Consider the following 23,342-nt stretch of genomic DNA (forward strand, 5'->3'; position numbering starts at 1 on the left):
GGGGGAAGAGGAGGAAGTGGAGGAGGAAGAGGAGGAAGAGTAGGAGGGGATGGGGAGGGAGAGATGGGGTGGAAGAGGTGATGGGGAGGAAGAGATGGGGGAGTAGGAAAGAGGAGGAGGAGAAGAGAGAGGAGGAGGAGGAGCATGAAGAGGGTCAAACGTAGGGAGGTCAATGTAGAGACCTTTCATGCCTTGAGATGGTGGTGGTGGTGGGGGGGGGTGTAGTTGGATTAGATCAAAGTAGAGAGCTGACATTATAGCCACCAGGAAGAGAAGCATCATCATAGGCACTTTCATCATATGTTCCATATGCCATGAACTCACCATCTGAGAGAGGAGCACGATGAAGAGAAGGAGGAGGAGGAGGAGGAGAAAGAGGAGGACGATTAGCTAAAAGTAGAGAGCTTACAATAGGGCCAGAAGATCCAAGGCACCTTCATCACGTGTTCCATATGCCAGGTACTCACCAGGTGAAAGAGGAGGAGGATGACATGGGTAACTCTGGGGTTAGACACATGTGTCTATCAGCCGCGTTTTGTTGCTGTCCATTTCCCTTTACATTGGGTGAGATCATGTGGTCAATTGTGGCTCTGCATGCGCTGCATTCGTCAGCATTTCTTTGCTTCCCAACTCCATCAAACACACCCACCACCATGCATTGTTTTTTAAAGATATTTGAAGGCTTTTTATGCCTTTATTTGTGATAGCTTAGAGAGAGAGGGACAGGAAACGAGTGGGGAGAGAGACGGGGAAGGACTGGCAAATGACCCGGGCCGGATCATTTGCATGTGAGTGACCCCAGCTTTAGCCTTAGATGGAGGTGTCTTGAATGAGGTGGGATATTGTGTGCAAGTTAAACGACTTCCTTCTGTCTGTCCTGTGGCTTTCAGCCTTATGGCGCAAGCTTTGGCATCAGGTCAAAGGTTTTTTTTCCAATTTCTCCCAAAAACCCAATTCAAAGGTCATTCTCTCATTTGCAAATTAGATGTTTAATTGGGAAAAGCCCCCCAAAATTGGCTCTCTGCTGGTTGACAACGGGTCACCTAATTGTTTTCTCCACGGAGGCAGGGCAACACCGAGTGAAGAAGACGGGACTTACCTTAGAAGACAGGACTTACCATGCAAACACACCAGAAGTGACAAAAGCTGCAAAGAGCAATTCAAACGATAAAAGCAATGGAGTATAACCATTGCAAGAATACAAGAACCCAAGAATGCATTCAAATTTGCTGTGACAGCTGTTGCCGAACTGCATCATAGCTCATTACCATGATATTGCTGAAGTTCAACTACAAACTGTCACCTGTGCCGCTGAAATCACCTCTTGCCACCCAAATAGCTTTTGTCTCTTCTGTTGCCAGCTCCACCATACAGTCAATTACCTCTGTTGCTTTTGTTGCTCTAGTCGCTTTTAGTGCGTTTGCAAGGTTAGATGAAGGGCTGCGATTTGGAGGAGTCGTTAGGGGGAGCCTTTAGGAGTAAGAGTATGATTTGAAAGCTGATGGAGGAGTTCAACACCTGTATCATTTGCCTCACACTATCTCACCAGGTGAAACACATTAGGAGGTGGAAGAGGAGGAGGAGGAGGAGGAGGAGAAGGATGATGGTGATGATGAAGAGGAGGGTTACTGTACAGTATATTTAGGAGAAGGTGTACTGCAGGAAGAGGAACTGTGGTTAAGAAGTTTGGGTTATGGCAAAAAGCAAGCAGGGGGTTGATGAGCATCTTGATCAAGCACCTTCATCACCTGCTTCACGGCCGACATGCCCATCTAAAAGAGGAACACAACAACCTGTAGCCTTGGGGCCCCAGGCCATCGTAGCCTCTAACTGCAGATGAGGTCGTCGGTGTGCCTATTCACTATTTGCTGAAAATACTCAACTACATCATACCAAAATGGAGTGGTGTAGAGGAAACAACTTGTCTCTGAATGTGTCCAAGACAAAATAATTAATAGTTGACTTCAGGAGGAAAGAACACCAGTTTGAAACCATTAACATTAACAGTGAGACAGTGGAGAGGGTGAGAGACTTTAAATTCCTTGCCATTACCATCTCAGAAGACCTCACCTGGGACAGTCACACACAGCGCATTGTAAAAAAAAAAAAAGCAGCAACGTCTGTACCACCTCAGATGATTGAGAAAGTTTGGGATGAGACCCAAGATCCTGAGGTCTTTTACAGAGGCACCATTGAGAGCATTCTGACGGGGGCCATTATTGTATGGTGTGGGAACTACTCTCAAGCCAACAGGAGAGCTCTTCAGAGGGTTGTGCGTACAGCTCAGAACATATGTGGCTGTAACTTACCCTCCATACTGGAGCTATTCGACGGAAGGAATATCAGGAAGGCAAAACAAATCTTGCCTGATCCTAGTCATCCCAACTATGAACTGTTTTCCACATTACCATCTGGGAAATGGTACAGAAGCCTGAAATCTCACACTACCAAACTACAAAGTAGTGTCTTCCACCTAGTTAGATTACTGAATTCATGCTGAAGACAAGGCACTTTCTTTGCACTCCCCCCCCCCTCTTCTCTCTTTTATTTTTATTTTTAATCTTTTTGAGGACACAAAAAACACAACAATTTTTACTCTTTATAGGCTTCAAACCTATAATAAGACGTAATAAACTAATCTTGAATCTTGAATCTTGAATCTTGAATCTTGAACATTGCCATGAGAGTACAGAGAGCCTTGAATAACAGATTAAGACATAGCCATTACAATTTGGTGACAGTAAGGTTATAACATAGGCTCTGCGCTAAGGGTTGCTGGAATCGAAAAAGGTTCAAGGCTGCATGCCTATGACTCTGCCATGCCCTTTTCAGGAGACAAGACTAGGGTTTCACAATGAAACTGATTGAAAGGACAGAAGTCATGTCCATTTAGAACAGTTGAACTGGTGACGTTTACAACAATTGATCTTGGTTACCATATTGAAAATCTTTGGTAACAAGGTGGAGGTGGAGACAGAGGATGAGGAGTTGGATAAGGCAGAGGTGGAGATACGGAGTCTTCACAAGGTGTGTGTGTGTGTGTGTGTGTGTGTGTGTGTGTGTGTGTGTGTGTGTGTGTGTGTGTGTGTGTGTGTGTGTGTGTGTGTGTGTGTGTGTGTGTGTGTGCATTCTTCAGCGTACATCATCCATGTGTGTGTGTGTGTGTGTGTGTGTGTGTGTGTGTGTGTGTGTGTGTGTGTGTGTGTGTGTGTGTGTGTGTGTGTGTGTGTGTGTGTGTGTGTGTGTGTGTGTGTGTGTGTGTGTGTGTGTGTGTGCATCCGTCCGTGCATCCGTGTGTGTCTGTGTGTGTGTGCGTGTGTGTGTGTGTGTGTGTGTGTGTGTGTGTATGTACTGTACGTGTGCGAGTGCAAATGTGAGAAGGTGTTGAGTTGCTATTCAGTGCAGGTGAATGAGAGAATGATTGCTGATTGACTGGCAGGTTGAATATTTCCATTTTGATGACTGCAGTGCCTTGGGGGCCACGGCTGCTCAATCAGGCCCATTTGAAGTCAGGGCTACCGCTGGGGTGCTGGGTAGGCGAGCCGTAGCAGTAGGGTGCTCCTGGAAAGGCTAGTGGTATAGCAGTGCGCTCGCTCTCTCTCTCTCTCTCTCTCTCTCTCTCTCTCTCTCTCTCTCTCTCTCTCTCTCTCTCTCTCTGTCTCTCTCTCTCTCTCTCTCTCTCTCTCTCTCTCTCTGTCTCTCTCTCTCTCCCTCTCCCTCTCATCATTGCACACAAATAACAAGATTAAACAAATGTACAATTACTGTTAAATTTACAGTAGATCATGGTGAGTTTGTATGTGTGTGTGTGTGTGTGTGTGTGTGTGTGTGTGTGTGTGTGTGTGTGTGTGTGTGCGTGTGTGTGCGTGCGTGCGCGTGCGCGCGCATGTGTGTGTGTCAGAGAGAGAGAGAGAGAGAGAGAGAGAGAGAGAGAGAGAGAGAGAGAGAGAGAGAGATAACGGAGAAGACGGTGTGGATATTTGAGTGCATATTGAGGCATAAGATCTCATGAGGGTCCTTCGACAAGAGAAATCGACATCTTTTCCCCTTCCGGGGATTTGGGGATAGGCTATACAGTATTTTTGAATTAGGGGAAGCTCTTTCACAGGCCCTCGCATGTTTCACTGTTTGGAAAAAATTCACCTCTGTCTCAACACTGTCAGCTTAGCCATGATTTTCTTTGTCTCCCTGTCTCTATTGCGAGCCTGTACTTGGTCCGGATTGGCCTCTGCTTCATAACTCTGACAGAGATGAGAATGATACTCAGCCAAGTCATATTCTTTGTTTAGGGCATTCATTCAGCTTTGATTAGTAAATAGGCTTGTTCAATGATCCAAGTAGTCATCTTTTGTTTTATTGAAGGGCAGTCATGTGTAAGCGGTTAGGGCATCAGACTTGTAGCCCAAAGGTTGTCGGTTAGACTCCTGACCCGCCAGGTTGGTGGGGGGAGTAATTAACCAGTGCTCTCCCCCATCCTCCTCCATGACTGAGGTATCCTGACCATGATACCGTCCCACCGCACTGCTCCCTTTTGGGCGCTATTAGGGGCTGCACGGGTGTGGCATAAATGCACTGGTGAGGCATAAATGCAATTTTGTTTTGTGCAGTGCGCAGTGAACACTTATGTGCTGTGTCATGATGACAATGGGATTTGGAGTTTCCCTGTTGGGCTTTCACTTTCACTTTCATTTATTCAAAATTTAGATTTGGGAAGCAGTCAGGGGCGTAAAGTATACCCCCGCAGCCCCCACGAGGCAGGGGGGCCCATACGAGGAGGGGGGCCCACATGGGCCCTTGTCTTGAAGAAACCCTCCACATGATATTAGGCCGGCCCTCTTTTTTCGTTCGGGGACCCATTCTTGGCAGCTTGCAGGGGGGCCTGAAGTACTTGCTTTACGCCTGTGGAAGCAGTGCTGGACTTAGCTTCATGTTAATTTCGATTACTGGGATAGTTAGCTGATTTAGAGCAGTGTTTCCCAACCTTTTTTGTCTCATGTACCCCCTAAGCCTTTTTTGCTGTGCCATGAGTAGCCCCTAACTCATGTTCTACATTGCGTTCTCTATCCCAGTGTTACTATGATCCATGCATTTGCTAAAATTACATTTTTCCATGTACCCCCTGCAGTGTGCTCGCGTACCCCTAGGGGTACACGTACCCCTGGTTGGGAAACACTGGTTTAGAGGACTCTTTTCAGGGTTCATCTCTTGGGTTTTCAATGCCTCAAACTTGAGTGTAACATTGGGACTTGACTTAAGATGCATCCAGAATTGTAGGGTTTGTTTTGGATTGGTAGAATGGGAGGTGACCTTATTCATCCCATGAATTATTGGGTGTCATTATTGGGTGTTATACACTCTCTCTTTCTCTCTCTCTCTCTCTCTCTCTCTCTCTCTCTCTCTCTCTCTCTCTCTCTCTCTCTCTCTCTCTCTCTCTCTCTCTCCTTCGTCTTGTGTACATGTCTTGTCTTGTGTACATGTGTGCTGTCTTTGTACACAGTAGGTGCTTGTCCTGACCTTGTTTGCGTACATGCCCATGCATGTGTATATGTGTGCATCATGTGTCTGCACATGCGTTTTCTTGTGCATGTATCCAGTCATGTATGTATAGTACTGTATCTACTCACGTGTGTGTATTCATGTGTGTTCTCCCCAATATCCAGGGTGATGGAGCTGTTTGAGCTGATTCCCATCAGTCCCCAGTGGGGGGCGCTGTGCAAGTGTCTGGCCTACAGCAAGGCGGCCTGCGACCCCTTCGTCTACTCGCTGCTCCGCCACCAGTACCGCAAGACCTGCAGGGACATCGCCAACCGCCTCCTCAAGAGGAGGGCGCGCTCCCTCAACATCAACAGCGGTGCCCCCAGCAGGCAGGAGAACGGCAAGAAGTGGAGGAGGGAGAAGGAGGTGCGGAGGACCAGGGAGCAGGAGCAGGCGCAGGAGGGGGAAGAGGAGGAGCAGCGGGAGGAGGAGGAGGAGGAGGTGCAGGAAGAAGATGAGGTGAAGGAGGAGAAGACTGTGGAGGAGCTGGCAGAAGATGAGGATGAGGAGGAGAGGGAGGAGGAGGAGACAGGAGAGGAGGAGAAGGAGGTGAGTAGAGAGGAGTTGACAGGAGAGAGCAACACCCTGAGCACGGAACTTAGTGGTTCTATGACAGGAACCATGTAGGAACCAAAACTACTGTGGAGGAGAACTGGAACCAGAAAGGGAGTTCCAAGATACACTGGATGTGGATGGACAGTGGTGAAAGAGCCACTTTTTTCTCACACACACCCCTTTTTAAACCACACAACTTGATGAAAGAAAAGGTTTTGAAGGACAGACTAAGAATCGGACAAAAATGTTAACCCAAATTTTGTATCGACTTTCATATTATTATGTGTAATAGATTTTGACAGGCTGTTCGATATTTGTATCTGGGAAAAATTATTTCCCTCTTGGTGGATACTTTCACTGTATCAGAGATGGGTGGTGTTGATATATATGTAGCACCACGGTAGCAGCAGCGCTTAAGCGGCACTTACGTGTCTAATCACGCTAGTATAATTAGCACTCATCAAGCTGCGAGGCTGTCAGTACAGGTCTGACACGGTCGATTTAGCAAACGTATAAGGAGGCGTTGCTAGTTTATATGGTCACTGTAATGAACTGATGGATGTGTGTACTGTATGTAGCCAGAGGTGGGCAAACCGAATCTCGACCGTTAAAGTCCTGCCTTGTAAATTCTGCCTGTCCTGAAAACAGCGGAGATAAACTACTATTCTCCATAGAAAGCAGTGGCAACGAAGTTTTTGTCTGTGCCACTGGATGTTACTTATACATTCTGCATTGGATCAAAGGTGCCATGTGGAATAAGTCCCATTAGCTGATCTTCATAGGCTAGATGGCTGGAATGAATATACGGTAGGACTTTAATTCCCTGAGTATGCATCGCAAATGTTGCTGTGGTAATTCAACACTGTTCTGAGCATATATGGTTCCACTAGATTTCATTGTAAAATTCTAAGTCTTTGAGTGCAGAATTAACATGGTTTTAAACCATATATGGCTTCTTCGCAGTGTTAAATACAATTCTCTAAGTGTTAATTCAACATTCAAAGAGTTGCATTCAACACTACGTAAATCGACTGGGACCATATATGCCCAGAACAGTGTTTAATAAACACTGTACATTTTACTGTGTGGTATGCCTGCCTCTGCTTAGAGCACAAAGCCAAGATGTACCAAGGAATAGGATTCCCAAAATGATAAGCCATAATGCCTAACGTGGAGAAAGTAAATGTCCCTCAACCCTCCCTCTCTCTGACACACACACACAGACACACACACACACACACACACACACACACACACACACACACACACACACACACACACACACACACACACACACACACACACACACACACACACGCACATACACGCGCACGCACACATACAATAGCCCCTTACTTTTCAATCAGTTGTGACACAAATGCTAGTAAAAAATAAAAACCATGCATTTCTCAGCATGGATGACTGAAATGATTTGAAGAACTGGAGGTTTTGCAGAAAGCATAATTAGAGTTTTTGTTCCACTGTAGCAAATTATGTTAATGATGGAACTGATGTGCAGTTTGCTTGTTGCTTGGCTGTGATATGAGGAAAGCTACTGTACTGAAGTTGAAGTCCCATTTTGATTGCTGCTGCCATTTGCAGTGTTACAGCTTCGCAACCGAAGCAAGTAGCCTGGAGCCATAGGAAAAAGATATATACAAACAACGTACATGACTATACAAATCTTCTACTGTATGTGTAAATAGAAAGAATAGGCCATTTGTATGGTATGCGCCTTATAAGTCAACACTTTTACACATTCCATGCACTGTGCAATGTTGATATACTGCAGTACATGAAATGCGAAAGTCTGCATTATTGTTTAATCCATATTCCATATTACATTACTTTTAGCTGACGCTTTTATCCAAAGCGACTTACAGTTATTATCAACAGAGTATTGGTTTCAGTCCCTAGGTTAGTGTGGGGTTAGGTGCCTTGCTCAAGGGCTCTTCAGCCATGGAGGGATATTGGGAGAGATTTGAACTGGCAACCCTCTGATCCTTAACAACTTGGCCACGGCTGACCCATATAGGAAACATTTTGTACGTTTTTATATATTTGAAGAGTTCAGATGCAAAACCCCCTAAGTGCCATTTCAGAAAATAATCTTAATTAATTTTTATTTAATACAAAGCTATCAAAATTGCATATTTTTTTATTTTATTTAAGTAATATAACTATTTATATGTATTATCAAGTACATGAATGTAAACCAAACCAACAACAGGGTTCTTTAAAAATATAGAAGTGCAGGTCTTCAGAAATGGAGTTAGGGGGTTTTGCATCTGAACTCTTCATTTCTTTTTCCTACCTGGAGCTCCGTCTTCTAAAGGTGTAGCATATTGTTATCTTGCTGAGCAATGTTGAAAATTGAGGGATGTTGTCCTTTCTTTTCCTCTGAGTTGACTGTACATTGTTTGTGGTTGAGTGATAAGACAAATGTTGTGCCTTTTTTTCAGAGCAAGTGTGTGTGTTTATGTGTGGGTGGGGGTGTCAGAGTTTCTTTTATGCTGAAACTACAAGGACTAGATTATCATTTCAGCACCTACAACTCTTGAACTGTACTGCGGAAGTACAGAGGTGGCAAGCTGTCCTCTTCTTCACAGCAACAGGATCTGGACACTTTGGTTCACCCCTGTCTCCAGGACTTGAACAAGCCTGTTTGGGATTGGTATTCCACTGCAGCATGAGAGATAGATTTTTCTTTCACACACACACACACACACACATGCTGCCGGGCACTACGTCAGCTGTGGACTTCAAATGTCACTTCTATTTTCTTTCCCTTCCCTTCCCTTCCCTTCCCTTCTCAGCGAGTGTGTGTGTGTGTGTGTGTGTGTGTGTGTGTGTGTGTGTGTGTGTGTGTGTGTGTGTGTGTGTGTGTGTGTGTGTGTGTGTGTGCGTGCCTGTGTGCGTGCCTGTATTCGTGCGTGCGTGTGTGTGAGCGCACATGGTCGCGTACGTGTATGTGTTGATGTTTCCCTTCCCTTCTCAGTGATTGTGTGTGTGTGTGTGTGTGTGTGTGTGTGTGTGTGTGTGTGTGTGTGTGTGTGTGTGTGTGTGTGTGTGTGTGTGTGTGTGTGTGTGTGTGTGTGTGTGTGGGCGCATGCTTGTGTGTACGTGCACATGTTCGCGTACGTGTATGTGTTGGAAATATAAACCAACTGAACACAACACTATGTACCTCAAATGGACACTGACAGCATCTGTTTTACGTAATATGTTCAGCAAGAGCAGACACTGTAGCTTTGCAGACCTTCAACTAGGGCAGACGCTGTACAGTTGGTTTGCAAATTGCATTCATGAGCTGGGTGCAAATTGCAAAGGCAAGCGAGCCTGAATCATCTTGCAGAAAATGAATGCCGTGTCTGGTGTGGGTTATTTTAATGATAAGCACTAAGCAGTTACATGGGTGTTCATTTTGGCCATTGTATTCCTTTAACAGGGTTGAATAATTGTGTTATTTGTGTTTCAAAGAGTGGGACGTGGTGATGTGGGGAGTGATTTCTATTCGAATGTCAAAGGGTTATTATAGAAATCATGTGATGTACTGTATGTTTGCACTTTTTGACTGACGTAAGACGTCTGAAAAGACAAATATCAGTCGATACTGGTGAAACGCAAAGCTTGAAGAAGTCAGGTGGGGTTTTACGTACAGCGTTATGGTGATCATATTTGATGGTGCGTAGTTAGAAACACTTTTGTTGGTGAAAGTGTGAAGCCTTAGGAAACGAGATGTTTATTTATATGTCTGTGAAGAGTCCCATTTACCAGGTCATGGTAGTCAAGAGAAGGAAGTTACATGCAACTGGGCTTCTTTTTGGAGCTCGGAGAAACTCCAAATTGTATTGAATTTTTAGTTTTGAACTGGAGGACCTGGAGCTATCTGGGTACACTCAAGGCTGCTGAAAGCTTTGGCTGGGCCTGGCAAAGCACCATCTGAAAGCCCCCATTGTGGGATGTGGGGATCTGTGTGCCACACTTGCTACGTTTACATGGCAGTTTTAATTCTGAATGAACTCCATTTAATTCTGAACAAAGCTTAATTCCGCTTTGAAAACGTAATGTAAACACCTCTTAATTCGGAATTGAATGAAAGACCAAAGTAAACTCGACAGAACTATTTCATTCGGAATTATACATTCGGAATCAAAACCGTCATGTAAACGTAGCCTATGACAAAGAATGGGATTTCCTCTTCAGATGACAAAATACGGGTCACATTAGTCAATGTGTGGTTTTGCACTGGTGGAATCAGAGAATCAGACCTGCTCTGATGGTGCACTGCAGTTATACTTCCTGGGATGAGATTTCAGAATGGACAGAGGTGGCCAAAGTAAAAGTAGATGTAAATTTATGATGCACAGTATACTGTAAGTGCAAAACTAACACATCATATTTTATAGCGGTTACACCATTGTATCCAATGATGGTGGTTAGACGTTGTTACTGAAAAAACCTACAAACCTGAAAAGAAAATCCCCAAATTTGATACAACCAGTGGAGAGTCAGGTACATCGCTCTATAACTGTAGACCAGTTACTCAGTGAAGGTACTTGTGTGGGAAGGAAACTATTGCACATTTTCTTTTTACTCCTACTTAATCTTAGGTCACCTCTGAGGATGTACTGTAGGAGATTAGGTAGTGGTGCAGTCTGATTAGTGGTGAAATCTCAAAGTCCCAAAAGGAAGCCCAGCAGCATACGACTTAGCTCATTTGACGAGATGTTTCTATATTTTTGTTACTGTAAAAGCTGTGTAAAATACATAGTAATATATCTATATTTGTGACTTGAATCTAATAAAAATGTAGTGCATTTAAAACAAATGGCCAGCTTGTCATCTTCTTTTCTCTGTTTTACCCCCCATCCCACCCCTCCTCCTTTTTGCTATGACAGCAATGTTTGTATAGGCTACTATGGTCAAAGTTACACATTCTCTCACATGAATCCAGAACATCACATGGCAGAATGTTTCCTGACATTAGACCTTGGAGATGATTATTTCCTCAATACCTTCTTCATCCAGTTGAGGTGAGGTGAGGGGAAGGGAAGGGGAGAGACAGAAAACAGAACAAGGAAGAGCAGGAAAAAAGGGAAGCGTGTAGACAGGAGGAGGACAGACAGTTGGAGGAGAATGAGGATGAAGGAGGAAATACAAAAAGGATTTAAAAGGCAAAAAAAATAGGTTGAGGAAGAGAGGAGAGGAGATGAGACAAGGAGTAAGGAGGAGAAGGAAAGGAGATGAGGAGAGATAGGTCTACGTTTGCAAGGAGGTGAGACAGGTCCACTTTCAAAAAGAGGAGAGACAGGTCCACTTTCAACAGGAGGAGAAACAGGTCTGTATGTTAAAGAGGAGGTGAGACAGGTCTCCATTCGACAGGAGGAGAGACAGGTCTAAATGTACTTTCAGCAGGAGGAGAGACAGGTCTATATGTTAAAGAGGAGGTGAAACAGGTCTACATTCGAGAGGAGGAGAGACAGGTCTACGTTTGAGAGGAGGAGATACAGGTCATTTGCCAGGAGGAGAGACAGGTCTACATTCGTCAGGAGGAGAGACAGGTCTATACGTATGTTTAAGAGGAAGCGTGACAAGTCTACATTCGAGAGGAGGTGAGACAGGTCTGCGTTCGAGAGGAGGGCGAGACGAGTCTACGTTTGCAGGTCTTGTTGGCCTTGTCCCATCAGCCTGGAAGAACAAGGGCACAGACAGCATGTGGGTGAGATAATTAGTCTGAGAGAAAGGGCTTTAAACACTGCCTCGCCTCGCTCCCACCTCCCACTGCCAACACACCGCACAGCACCGCACCGCACAGCAGAACAGAGCAGAGCAGCCAGAGAGCTGACAGCGCTGTGCCCCTCTCGCCTCTCGCCAGCACCCACATCCAACAATGGAGCACACACACGCATGCACACACACATGCGCACAGACACACGCATGCGCACACACTCACACACATACGCACACACTCACACACGCACGCACATGTGTGCATGCACAGACACACACATGTGCGCATATATACATGCACACACACATACACACACGTACGCACACACACACACGTACGCACACACACACATGCACACACACACACACACACACACATAACAATGGAGCTCCAAGACCCCTTACGTGCTGCAGTAATTGCATGACCATGAGCAGGGGGAGGATGAGGGGCAGTAGAGGGAGGATGAGGAGGAAGATGAGGAGGAAGATGAGAGGGAGGAGAGGGAGAGAGATGCGGAGGTGGAAGAGGAGGATGAGGGGGAATAGAGGGAGGAAGACGAGGAGGATGAGGGGGAAGAGAGGGAGAAAGATGCAGAGTTGGATGAGGAGGAGGAGGATGAAGAGGAAGATGAGAGGGAGGAAAAGGAGAAAGATGGGGAATGAGGAGGAGGAGGAGGGAAATGAGAATGTGAAGGGGACCAGAGGGAAGAAGAAGAGGAGGAGGAGGACGATGAGAAGGGGGAGGGGGTGAGGAGAAGGAGGAATAAAAGGAGTGGGAGGAGGGAAAGGTTTAGAAAAAAATCTACAGACAGAGAAAAAAAACGGACGAACTGGAAAAGAGAGGTAGGGAAAATATTTTAGAAAGTACTGTCCACAAGCCACGGACTCGCCAGTTATGACACCTGCAAAGGACAGTGGGTAATTAATGGCCCAGAAAGTGGTAAAGAGGGAGGGGGAGAATTGATGTTTGCGAATGCTTAGGTGAGCCCTCTAAATTTTACATGACCCTACGGGATGGTAGGCTATTTCTGATGTCACCTCAATAATATGATATGAGAGAGAGAGAGAGAGAGAGGGAGGAAAGGAAGAGAGAGAGGAAAGGAAGAGTGAGTGAGTGCGTCTTTAGAAGAGTGAGAGGCAGTGAGAGAGAGAGAGAGAGAGAGAGAGAGAGAGAGAGAGAGAGAGAGAGAGAGAGAGAGAGAGAGAGAGAGAGAGAGAGAGAGAGAGAGAGCGTGTTTAGAAAGGAATTCTAGATCTCCATAGACAGAGGCAGGTACACACACACAAAACTCTGATGAACAGACAGAGATGCAATTCCATGAGCCAGTGTGTGCGCTTTTGTCACCAAACATTCAATTATCTCTCCCTTTTGTTGAACACACAAAGGCTGGCTTTAAGTTAGACCTGCCTTTCTGATCAAATATAGCCTACGACAAACCCAACTCACATTGCATAATTATGTTGTTTGTGCAGTACAATGGATTTCTGTGTGTCAACAAAAATGTCCAAAATGAATGGAAATAAGAAGTGAAGCCTTGTAAGAGTACTAAACCTCTGCAGTAGGGTGTAGCACAGAGGGGAATCCGACATGCTCGCTCTGGCTGCAACACCGCTCTGGCTGAAACCTCAAAAGCACAGCGCAAGAAGATGCTGTGGGCTGTTATGCAGTGAGCAGTTGCTGTTGGAAGTGAGTGTGTGGGTGGGGGGTACGGGGTTGCTTTGGAGTGCACAGGGGAGGTACTTCTGATTGCAGTACTGTACACACAGTAGTGGGGCTGGGGGGGTTGGGGCAGGTGAAAGCACAAGTTGAGGTGGGAGTGTGCCAGAAGTTGGGGAGTGGGGTGTGGGTATCAGAAAAGATGGAGGAGGGAAGGGTGGCACCTGATTACACAGGGGTTGTCAGAAGGCAGTGATGGGGGGGGGGGGGGGGGTCGCAGACAGCAAGCGGAGGTGGGCGGGGGGGGCAGAATGAGGCAGTGCTAAAAACTACAAGGAGAGAGGGTGCATTGGAATGCATGGAGAAGGAGAAAGAGGCACAAAATGTGTGAATTCCAAAATGCAGACTCCCGTCCTCCCTTGCTCACTTGCCTGCTTGCCGTCGGAATGATGAAATCAATTCAAAAGCAAAAGCTCAATTCTAATGTCATTTTCTCATTTCCAATCGGGATGGTGAATGAAGAACAGTCCCCCAAACGTTGTTGTGACTAGGCTGACTGCCGGGAAACTTTATTGTTTTCTCCATGGAGGCGGGGCGTCAGCAATACGCAGGGCCACAAGACCAAGAGGAGGATGGGAGTCTGCATATTGGAATGCACCCAATAGGGATGGATAGAGAAGGAGGGACCATGCAGGAAATATGGAGATGGGCGTGGGGACAGAAAGAGGGGAAGAGACAGGGGCATTATGGGAAAGTCAGGGCAGGAAGCAGGGACACGGGAGGAGGAGGAGAGAAGAGGAGAGAGGAGGAAGAGGCGGGGGAGGAGAGGAGGGAGAGGAGAGAAGAGGAGAGAGGAGGAGAGGGGAGGGGAAGGAGAGGAGGAGGAGAGAAGAGGGGAAGGAGAGGAGGAGGAGGAGGAGAGAGGAGGAAGAGGCGGAGGAGGAGAGGAGGGAGAGGAGAGAAGAGGAGAGAGGAGGAGAGGAGGGGAAGGAGAGGAGGAGGAGGAGGAGTAGGAGGAGGAGAGAAGAGGAGAGAGGAGGGGAAGGACGGTAGGATGAGAAGGAGGAGGAGTGGGCATCATCCTGCATCATCATTTCACATCAGTGCTTCTACACGCTCGCAGCTCCACAGGCGTGCACACACAATTATGCATGAAGAAACACGCGTGCACACAGGCGCACAAACACACATGCACACGCACGCACTTACACACACACTTACACACACACATATGCGTATGCACACACGCATGCACACACGTGCGCACACAACTCAAAGAGGGTTTCAGGCCCAAAACAAATTCATGCATGAACACATACTCACAAATGCAAAAAGACAACATTAGTGAAATGTAGAGAGAGCGCGCGAGAGAGAGACAGACAGAGAGAGAGAGAGAGAGAGAGAGAGAGAGAGAGAGAGAGAGAGAGAGAGAGAGAGAGAGAGAGAGAGAAAGCGAGAGAGAAATACCAAGAGACACAGACACAAAAACAAGAATCCGCATACAAGCTCTGCTCAGAACATGGGCTGCTGACTGTAGATACAGTAAACATTGAAATAAAAGCCGGAAGACATGTACTGTATATGTATGTGTACACACATGGGAATCACACATGATCATCCCATAAAAGCTTAGGGAGATTTTCCCCTGCAGCCTACAGCGCATCCCTAACAAAAGGGCAAAAGTGGCAATGAAAATGTCAGGCTGCTGTTCAAATAAACATTTTTTTACTCCACTCACGACAGCTTGCATTGTTGCATTAGATTACATTGCATCGTATTGAACTCTATATTTAATCTTTATATTTATATTAACTCTTTACTAAAGCATAATTTTAGTTCACAGTCACTAGTGTAGCTTTTTAGTGTAGTTTGTTGTGGAAGAGTATGCTATACCTTCGTTCCTATACAGTAAGCCTTTGATACACATTCTAATCCACAGCTGATTGTCTGGTATTGACCAGTCACCTACGCATGCTTCAGTTCTGTGTTAGTCAGACAGGAGTGCTATTTCTGTGTCTCTCAGGGGCTGATCTAGCCATTTCGAGGCCCTTAACGAAATACAAACATGGGGCCCTCAAAAGTCATTATATAGACATCAAATTTTGTGTTTCGGTGCTATTTTATTGCATTTTATATATATAACTTTGATTACTGTACATAAGTCACAACTTAAACCCACCTTTTTTACGTGTTTAGCGAGACTGGTATAACACTTGGTGCCCCTATGGAGGACATGCAGATTTGGTTGGGGCCTTAGGCAATTGCCTAGGTTTGTCTAATGGAAAGTCCGCCTCTGGTGTGTAAGTCTCTCTTCAGCTCAAAACTCTCTGTCTCACAGCTGCACAGGCCCATAAGTCAAGGACTCTTTTTAGTGACTCATGCTAGCGAGACACCCCTGTGAGGTCAATGCAACCTGCGCAGCCAACAAAGGAAACCACTGGACTGGACACGAAGGCCTTTTTCACAGCCACAAAAGACCCGAAAATTGGATTCAGGTCCAATAACGATTATGGAAGAAGTGCCAGACTCTTTGTGTGTGTGTTTGTGTCAGTGTGCGTGCGTGCGTGCGTGCGTGTGTGCGCGCGTGTGGGTGTGTGTGTGTGTGTGGTTAAAAGAGGACTGATATTATTTTTGTTATTATGTATATTTCTTAGACACTGTTTGGCAGGCCAGTAATAATACAGCAATTACTTTAATTACCGGTTTTATCTACCTGGGAAACTAATCACGACGAGACATCTCTGCATTGATTTTAACGAACTACATCACACGCTGGTAGCCTATGTTGTCAATGATGTGCTTGACAGAAACGCGACAACCTTTAAAAGCATGAAAGATAAAAGACATCTTCATTAAAAAACCGTCTGTGTTTTGTAAGGGTACCAATAGGAAAGAGAGAGAGAGTGCATCTCGATGGCTGTTTGATTGATGGCGCTGTCATTTCTGCTGGCATTTCTCCCTGCATTTCTCCTGGAACAGTTCTCTGTTGAAGGACCACGGTAAAAGTGCATGAAAACCAAGACTTATTCATTCATAACAAGGATCGCATATGTGCAAGAGATGTTAAGATCAGTGGATCTACTGTAGGCTATGCAAAGTAAAACAGCATCTCTAATAGGATTTATTTATAGTGCTTATAATTCTTTCATGTGGAGAAGAGAAGATTCCTACGTGCTTTATGTTCCTTAATATTGCAGCATGCAAATAAAATCACAAGAAGGAATCTACTATGTGCAAACTAAAATGGCATTTCCAATATGATTAATTTACAGTGCAAATCCCAAAGACGTAGTATGAAAAGAAGATGCAAATACACTGCAATAAGGAAACTAAAAAGGCTTTTCTATTTAGCCGATTAAGCACTGCTAACATTTCTAATAAGATGAATTCATAGTGCAAATATTGTACATGGCAGACGTACGGCAGTATGAAAACTAAGATGTGCACACACTTTCATCCTCCCTTGATATTGCAGCATGTAAATAAATATCATTTCAAGTGATGTGGCCTGCTAGAATCATGTCATGCTGAATACTGCGCTCAGTCACTCCAGCATGTTCGCTAATTGGGGTCAGACATGTGAGGAAACCAGAGAGTAATGAGATGCTAATGACATGCTAACGAGACCACAGTCATCTAACGAGGTCGCTTTAATATTCTAAATAGGATTACAATATTTACTCAAGACAAGACAGACACCGATTCCTCAAGTGACCAAGATGAGAGAACAAGTCCTCGTGTCTCTAATTACAACACGATCCAGCGTAACAAGGTACAGTTATTGCATATGTACAGGTACATCTATCACATTCTACTACAGATATTTCCATACTGCAACATGGGTGTTTGCCTGGCTCCCCTAGACCTTTGTGCATTTCTACTCAACTTCAACCATCTGAGCGAGAATCAGGTAACATGGTTGGTATACAGGGCTTGGCTGTGTATTATTATTATTTTCCTAACCAGTGGAAATGGCTGGTAGATGTTAATCTTACAAGCGACAAAAAATCTCACTAATGGGTCAAAGTGGCGACTAAGTTTTATCACCTACCAATCAAATTGATTTTTCATTAGCATTTGGCTGGTTGGCAGAGTTAATTCAGAGCCCTCGGTGTATGAATGAACAAACACATACACGCACTCATACACACAATTACCTGAATTTCCCCTCTTGGGAACAATAAAGTTACTCTACTCTACACGCACGCAAGCACACACGCACACACACACGCACACACACAAATTCTGACTCAGACCCTACATACTTTTCAACTCACTGAAAACACATGGTTTCATCAGATGACATACGGTACTACACATGGCACCAGAGGCGAATCTTGTCACCAGGCTAGGCAGGCAGCCACTTGGGGCCCCCAAGCCTAAATGGTTAATAACAGCAAAGATTTAAACTAAAGTAGCGGCCATTTGTTGTGAATGTTCATTCTTTTGAAATTTCGCTTGGGGCCCCATCTTACCCTAGAATCGCCTCTGCATGGCACGCACACTAGAACGTCACTATGACTAATAGTAGAAGTGCGCTAATGAACATGTCCCCTGTTCCGAAAGTACTGACAGATGTTATGCATGATTGGGCTCCACCTGACCCCTAAAAAAACTTTGTTCCGGTCTAAATTGCTTGTTTACCACATTGATGCCAAATCGTGTTTGGTGTCGCTCTGGTGCTTCCTGACTTGATAAGCCCAATTTTTTCCGGGCGAGTTGTCATGACAACATGTATCTTTTTAATCCCAGTTCTACCAAGTTCTCAGGTGATGAAAACTAATTGCTCCCCTGCCTTCTCTCACTATGTGTTGAATATATGAATTTATAAGTGAATTTATGACTGTATAAAAAACACTGGACTTCCACCTGACTCATCATAAATGAGAAATTATGTCTGTAAAGAACTTTATGTGTAACATTGAAGCAGGCATGTATGAGGGTCCCCCTTTTCCACAGGAATCATATACCCTTCACAAATGAGTCCAGTCCAGGAAAATACAAGTACCATCAGAGGGACCACAGGCTGATTGCTAAGCAACTACATCCACACCTAGCTCCCACACAGCTCCAACCACCCACACAGCCATACACCCCCCCCCCTACTGCTCACCATCACCCCCATCAGCACCCTCACCACTACCCAACTACACTCTACATCCCTCAATCCGTACAAACCACCACCCTCTATACAATGCAATACAATACAATACAATACAATACAATACAATACAATACAATACATGTATTTATATAGTGCAGTATCACAACTATGAGGTTGTCTCAAAGTGCTTTCAAAATACACATACACATATACACACAAAATACACATTTCTACATTCAAACACCAGCACTGGAGGATGCCGTACGGTGCCAATTGTCCAGTGTTCATGTGAGAAAGTGCACACACATGCACGCACACACACAGGCAGTAATACAATTCCTGAAAAAACACGCTGGAAGCCATCGTAACATAGCCTACTTTCATAACATCAAGACCTATAGCCCACTAGCCTACTATAGACAATCCACCGTCCACCCCACCACCACCATCACCACTCCCCCAACCCCTTACTCCACATCTCTCCTCAATCCACCCCCTGCCCCGCCTTCTGCAGTTGACAGCCCCTGAGAGGTGGCCCTGACAGGTCACTCAAATGGCAGTCCCCATTCAGCCTCAAGAGCATCACCTATGGAGCCTCTGTCATTACGCTCCTGCCAAGCGCAGAGCCAGGCCAGGCAGTCCCCTGATCCACAGGGAGCCAAGACTGAGTCACAATGATCAACAACCTACACAGCCCCCCCCTCCCAACCCCCTCCACAAACACACATACACTCAGACACCCATAGACAAATACACACAGATACACAAATACACACACGCATACACAAATACACACGCACACGCACACGCACACGCACGCACACAAACAAACACACAAATGTGCACCTCATTTCAACCCCACAACCCTGCCCTCCTCAGGGTGAAAATAACAGCAAAGCTCCCTCCTTGCCTCCTTGGTAACCGTGGAGACGGCTGGGTCACTGCAGATTCTCATCCTCATCTTCATCTTCTTCATCTTCAACAAGAATTTTAGATTTCTTTTATTACATTTCATTGAAGGTGTATTAGAGAGTATAAATCTTTGGGTGTAGTCTCCTCACAAGATGAGTACATGAAGGTGTGTGTGTGTGTGTGTGTGTGTGTGTGTGTGTGTGTGTGTGTGTGTGTGTGTGTGTGTGTGTGTGTGTGTGTGTGTGTGTGTGTGTGTGTGTGTGTGTGTGTGTGTGTGTGTGTGTGTGTGTGTGTGTGTGTGTGTTAATGATGCATTTCCATAACAAGAAGTGTCTTTTGGTCAAAGTAGTTGTTGGATTATTCATCATATTTTATTTTAACTTGTAATGTGGAATCAAATAAAGTACATAAAATGTGTGTGTGTGTGTGTGTGTGTGTGTGTGTGTGTGTGTGTGTGTGTGTGTGTGTGTGTGTGTGTGTGTGTGTGTGTGTGTGTGTGTGTGTGTGTGTGTGTGTGTGTGTGTGTGTAAAAAAAACAAAAAACAACTACAACAACAGCATTTGATGACTAGAATAGAACGTGAAAATGAGCAGTATTACACTGAGTTATTGCGGATGACACAGTGAGTGCTGCTGTATTCGCGCCTTTTTTATAATAGTGTATAGTGCGTAGCAATAATAATTCCTCAGCCGTCTTTTGTATCTGCGGTCTTTTGTACTATAGACATAAAGGATTTGGATGACTGGGGAATAAAGGCTTTGGGTATGCGGATGGTTTCACTGAATGCTTTCCGTCTTTGTCTCTCTGTCTGTCTCTGTCTCTGTCTCTCTCTCTCTCTTTCTCTCTCTGTTTCGGTCTCCCTGTCTGTCTCTGTCTCTCTCTCTCCTTCTCTCTCTCTCTCTTTCTTCTTCTCTCTCTCTCTGGGCTGCTGAAAGCTGCCCTTTTGTGGAGATTTCATTATGCATCCGCGGTTCCCGAAAATAGGCGGCGTGGCGCAGGGCCCAATGTGAAAAGGCCAAGCCAGTGTGTCAAGGTCAGCCTTCATGCCTCCACGCCATCGATACGACTTAAGCAGACCAGCCAAGACAGGAGCGGTCATCTGGGCATACGGGGCAATTCCCGGTGGACCCGCAGTCCTCAACGGTCGATGCTGTTAGATTTTCTTTTGTACGTTCTTAAAGACGGGCCCATCATATTGAGTTGTGCGGCCCCGGCCTCTTTTTTTTCGGTCTCGTTCCAGCTCCTGAGACGAGCCCTTCGATCAGGTGAAACCTGGCGGCCGCGTTTAACGGATATAGCCTACGCTGACACAAAGCCAAGGGGATCTGAGCCTTATTATACCGGGATTACGTCGCTCGCTTTCCCACTGTAGTCAAAGCTAATGATGTGGGCTCCGAGATGACAGATAACCATACACCGGCTGCCTCATTCCTAGGGAAAAGTCTTTGTCATGACGAAAAAAAAGCAGGCCTATTTTGTGATCGTATGGAAGCTGGTGTGGTGAATACAAAAGGAGAGCATGGATGAAAGTGTGTGTGTGTGTGTGTGTGTGTGTGTGTGTGTGTGTGTGTGTGTGTGTGTGTGTGTGTGTGTGGTGTGTGAGTGTGTGTGTGTGTGTGTGTGTGTGTGTGTGTGTGTGTGTGTGTGTATGTGTGTGTGTGTGTGTGTGTGTGTGCGCGCGTGCGGATGTGTAAGGTCTGAAAAGTGTGTGCATGTGAGAGAGAGAGTGTGTGTGAGTGCCTGCGTGTGTGTGTGTGTGAGAGAGAGTGTGTGAGAGTGCCTGCGTGTGTGTGTGTGTGTGTGTGTGTGTGTGTGTGTGTGTGTGTGTGTGTGTGTGTGCCTGCGTGTGTGTGTGTGTGAGAGAGAGAGTGTGTGAGAGTGCCTGCGTGTGTGTGTGTGCGTGTGTATGTGAGAGAGAGAGTGTGTGTGAGTGCCTATGTGTGTGTGTGTGACTGTGCTCCACTGCAGGAACTGCCAGTTATCAAACAGGCTTTAATACGCTGCACGCACCCCCACAGAGATAATTAGTGGCTCGAATGTGCATGTCCACTTTTGTGTGCCCATGTGTCAGATCTTTGCGAGTGTACAGTACGTGCGAGTGCATTTGCTTGAGTGCATGTGTGTGTGCGTGTGTCTGTGCATGCGTGCGTGCTTGCGCGCGTGTGTGTGTGTGTGTGTGTATGTGTGCGTGCGTGCGTGTCTGTGTGTGTGCGCTGTTTCACACAGATGATGAGGCAACGGTACTGCTGTTTTCAAAAGCAGCACTTATTTTCCTGCAATCTGAAATTTCCTCTGAGTGCAGAATCCATCCATTTGTAAGAGCAAGTCCTCCGCTGGATCTGACTGTTCCTAGTGTCTTCTTCTTATCTGAAAGACAACACGCTGGCAACAGACGAAGCTGAAGTCTGTTTGAAGTCCAACTCACAATGACATGACACTCCCTTTAAAGAAGCATGCTCCAATAATGCTGATATCTCGTCTGTCATACTGCTTATTTTGTTTTAACACACTATAGTTTGCTAACATTAAAATATGATTTCCAGCTTTGACGTTTTGTTTCCCCATACGACAAAATTGGCTTCATTCGCAAATCAAAGCCCCAAAACAGCTTATGTAGCGTAATGTATCGCGTGATGCTTGACATAGCTGCAGGGCTTTTTTTTCCCTTATCTGCACACACCCAGTCACTCACTGTATACAAATGACTTATTTAACAAACAGGGAAGCTGTGTTTCAGCATCCTGCCCTGCTATCATGAAAATCTACCCATCTAACCCAGAACGAAGCTCCGCAGATGATGAGGGTGGATCTCTAACACCAGCGAGGAGAGTTCTAAATATACCTCAGACGCCGTTGGGTATATATCTCCCTTCAGCCCAGCAGCAGAAGCAGCGAACCGTGTGTGTGTGTGTGTGTGTGTGTGTGTGTGTGTGTGTGTGTGTGTGTGTGTGTGTGTGTGTACGTACGTGGGTGTGTGTGTGTGTGCGAGCGTGCGTGGGTGTGTGGGTGCGTACGTGCGTACGTGTGTGTGTGTGCGTGGGTGCGTGTGTGTGTGTGTGCATCTCTCTTCACCAGCAGCCATGCATCTTATGCAGAACACCATGTCAAGTAAGTAGTACTTAGTCACGGCACCCCTCGTGTGTGTGTGTGTGTGTGTGTGTGTGTGTGTGTGTGTGTGTGTGTGTGTGTGTGTGTGTGTGTGTGTGTGTGTGTGTGTGTGTGTGTGTGTGTATGTGTGTGTGTGTGTGTGTGTGTGTGTGTGTGTGTGTGTGCGTGCGTGTGTGCGTGCGTGCGTGCATGCCTTGCGTGACTCGTCACAGTACTCTCCTTAAGAGCACATCTGTTGTAGTCAAGTGAAGTCAAGACAAGTCAAATGAATTATACCACAAGAGGAGAGAGAGATGCTGTGATAAAGAGGATGTGAGGATGTATGACGCACAGTACATACTTAATCAACCACAGTTCATTTATACAGTACGTATATGCATAACACATCGTATAGTGCATTACAAGACAGGTACGGTGGACATCGACCAAGACAATAGCAGGGCATGCACATATAATGGCACTGTAGACCACAGGTGTCAAACTCAAAGACTCTGGCACGCTGTGAGATTTTATTTGGCGGGTAACAGTAAACAGTAAAGTAGGCTAAAAGTAACAGTAACAGCACAACAGTTAAGTACAGTACAACAGAATATGTGCAGGTGCATTTGAACCATATAATGTGAGTGAGAACTTTGTCTAGCTTTATATATTAGGCTACCATTAGGTGTGTGCTTGCTTTCAGTACAGTTTTTGAGTAAATATTGAGTTTAGCCCAAGACTTTGCCTCAGAAATTGGG

General features: G+C 45.6%; 1 protein-coding gene across 1 annotated transcript in view; it reads left to right on the forward strand.

Annotated features, from left to right (window-relative positions):
* Window positions 1-15,834, forward strand: part of gpr26 (G protein-coupled receptor 26) — a 21,582-nt gene extending 5,748 nt beyond the window's left edge. The window contains exons 3-4 of the mRNA XM_063192064.1: window positions 5,661-5,954; window positions 15,819-15,834. Coding sequence (XP_063048134.1) covers window positions 5,661-5,954; window positions 15,819-15,834 — 310 coding nt within the window. The remainder of the gene's footprint in view (window positions 1-5,660; window positions 5,955-15,818) is intronic.
* Window positions 15,835-23,342: the final 7,508 nt, after the last annotated feature.

The sequence above is a fragment of the Engraulis encrasicolus genome, chromosome 24 (genome assembly GCF_034702125.1).
Source record: "Engraulis encrasicolus isolate BLACKSEA-1 chromosome 24, IST_EnEncr_1.0, whole genome shotgun sequence".
Classification (NCBI taxonomy): domain Eukaryota; kingdom Metazoa; phylum Chordata; class Actinopteri; order Clupeiformes; family Engraulidae; genus Engraulis; species Engraulis encrasicolus.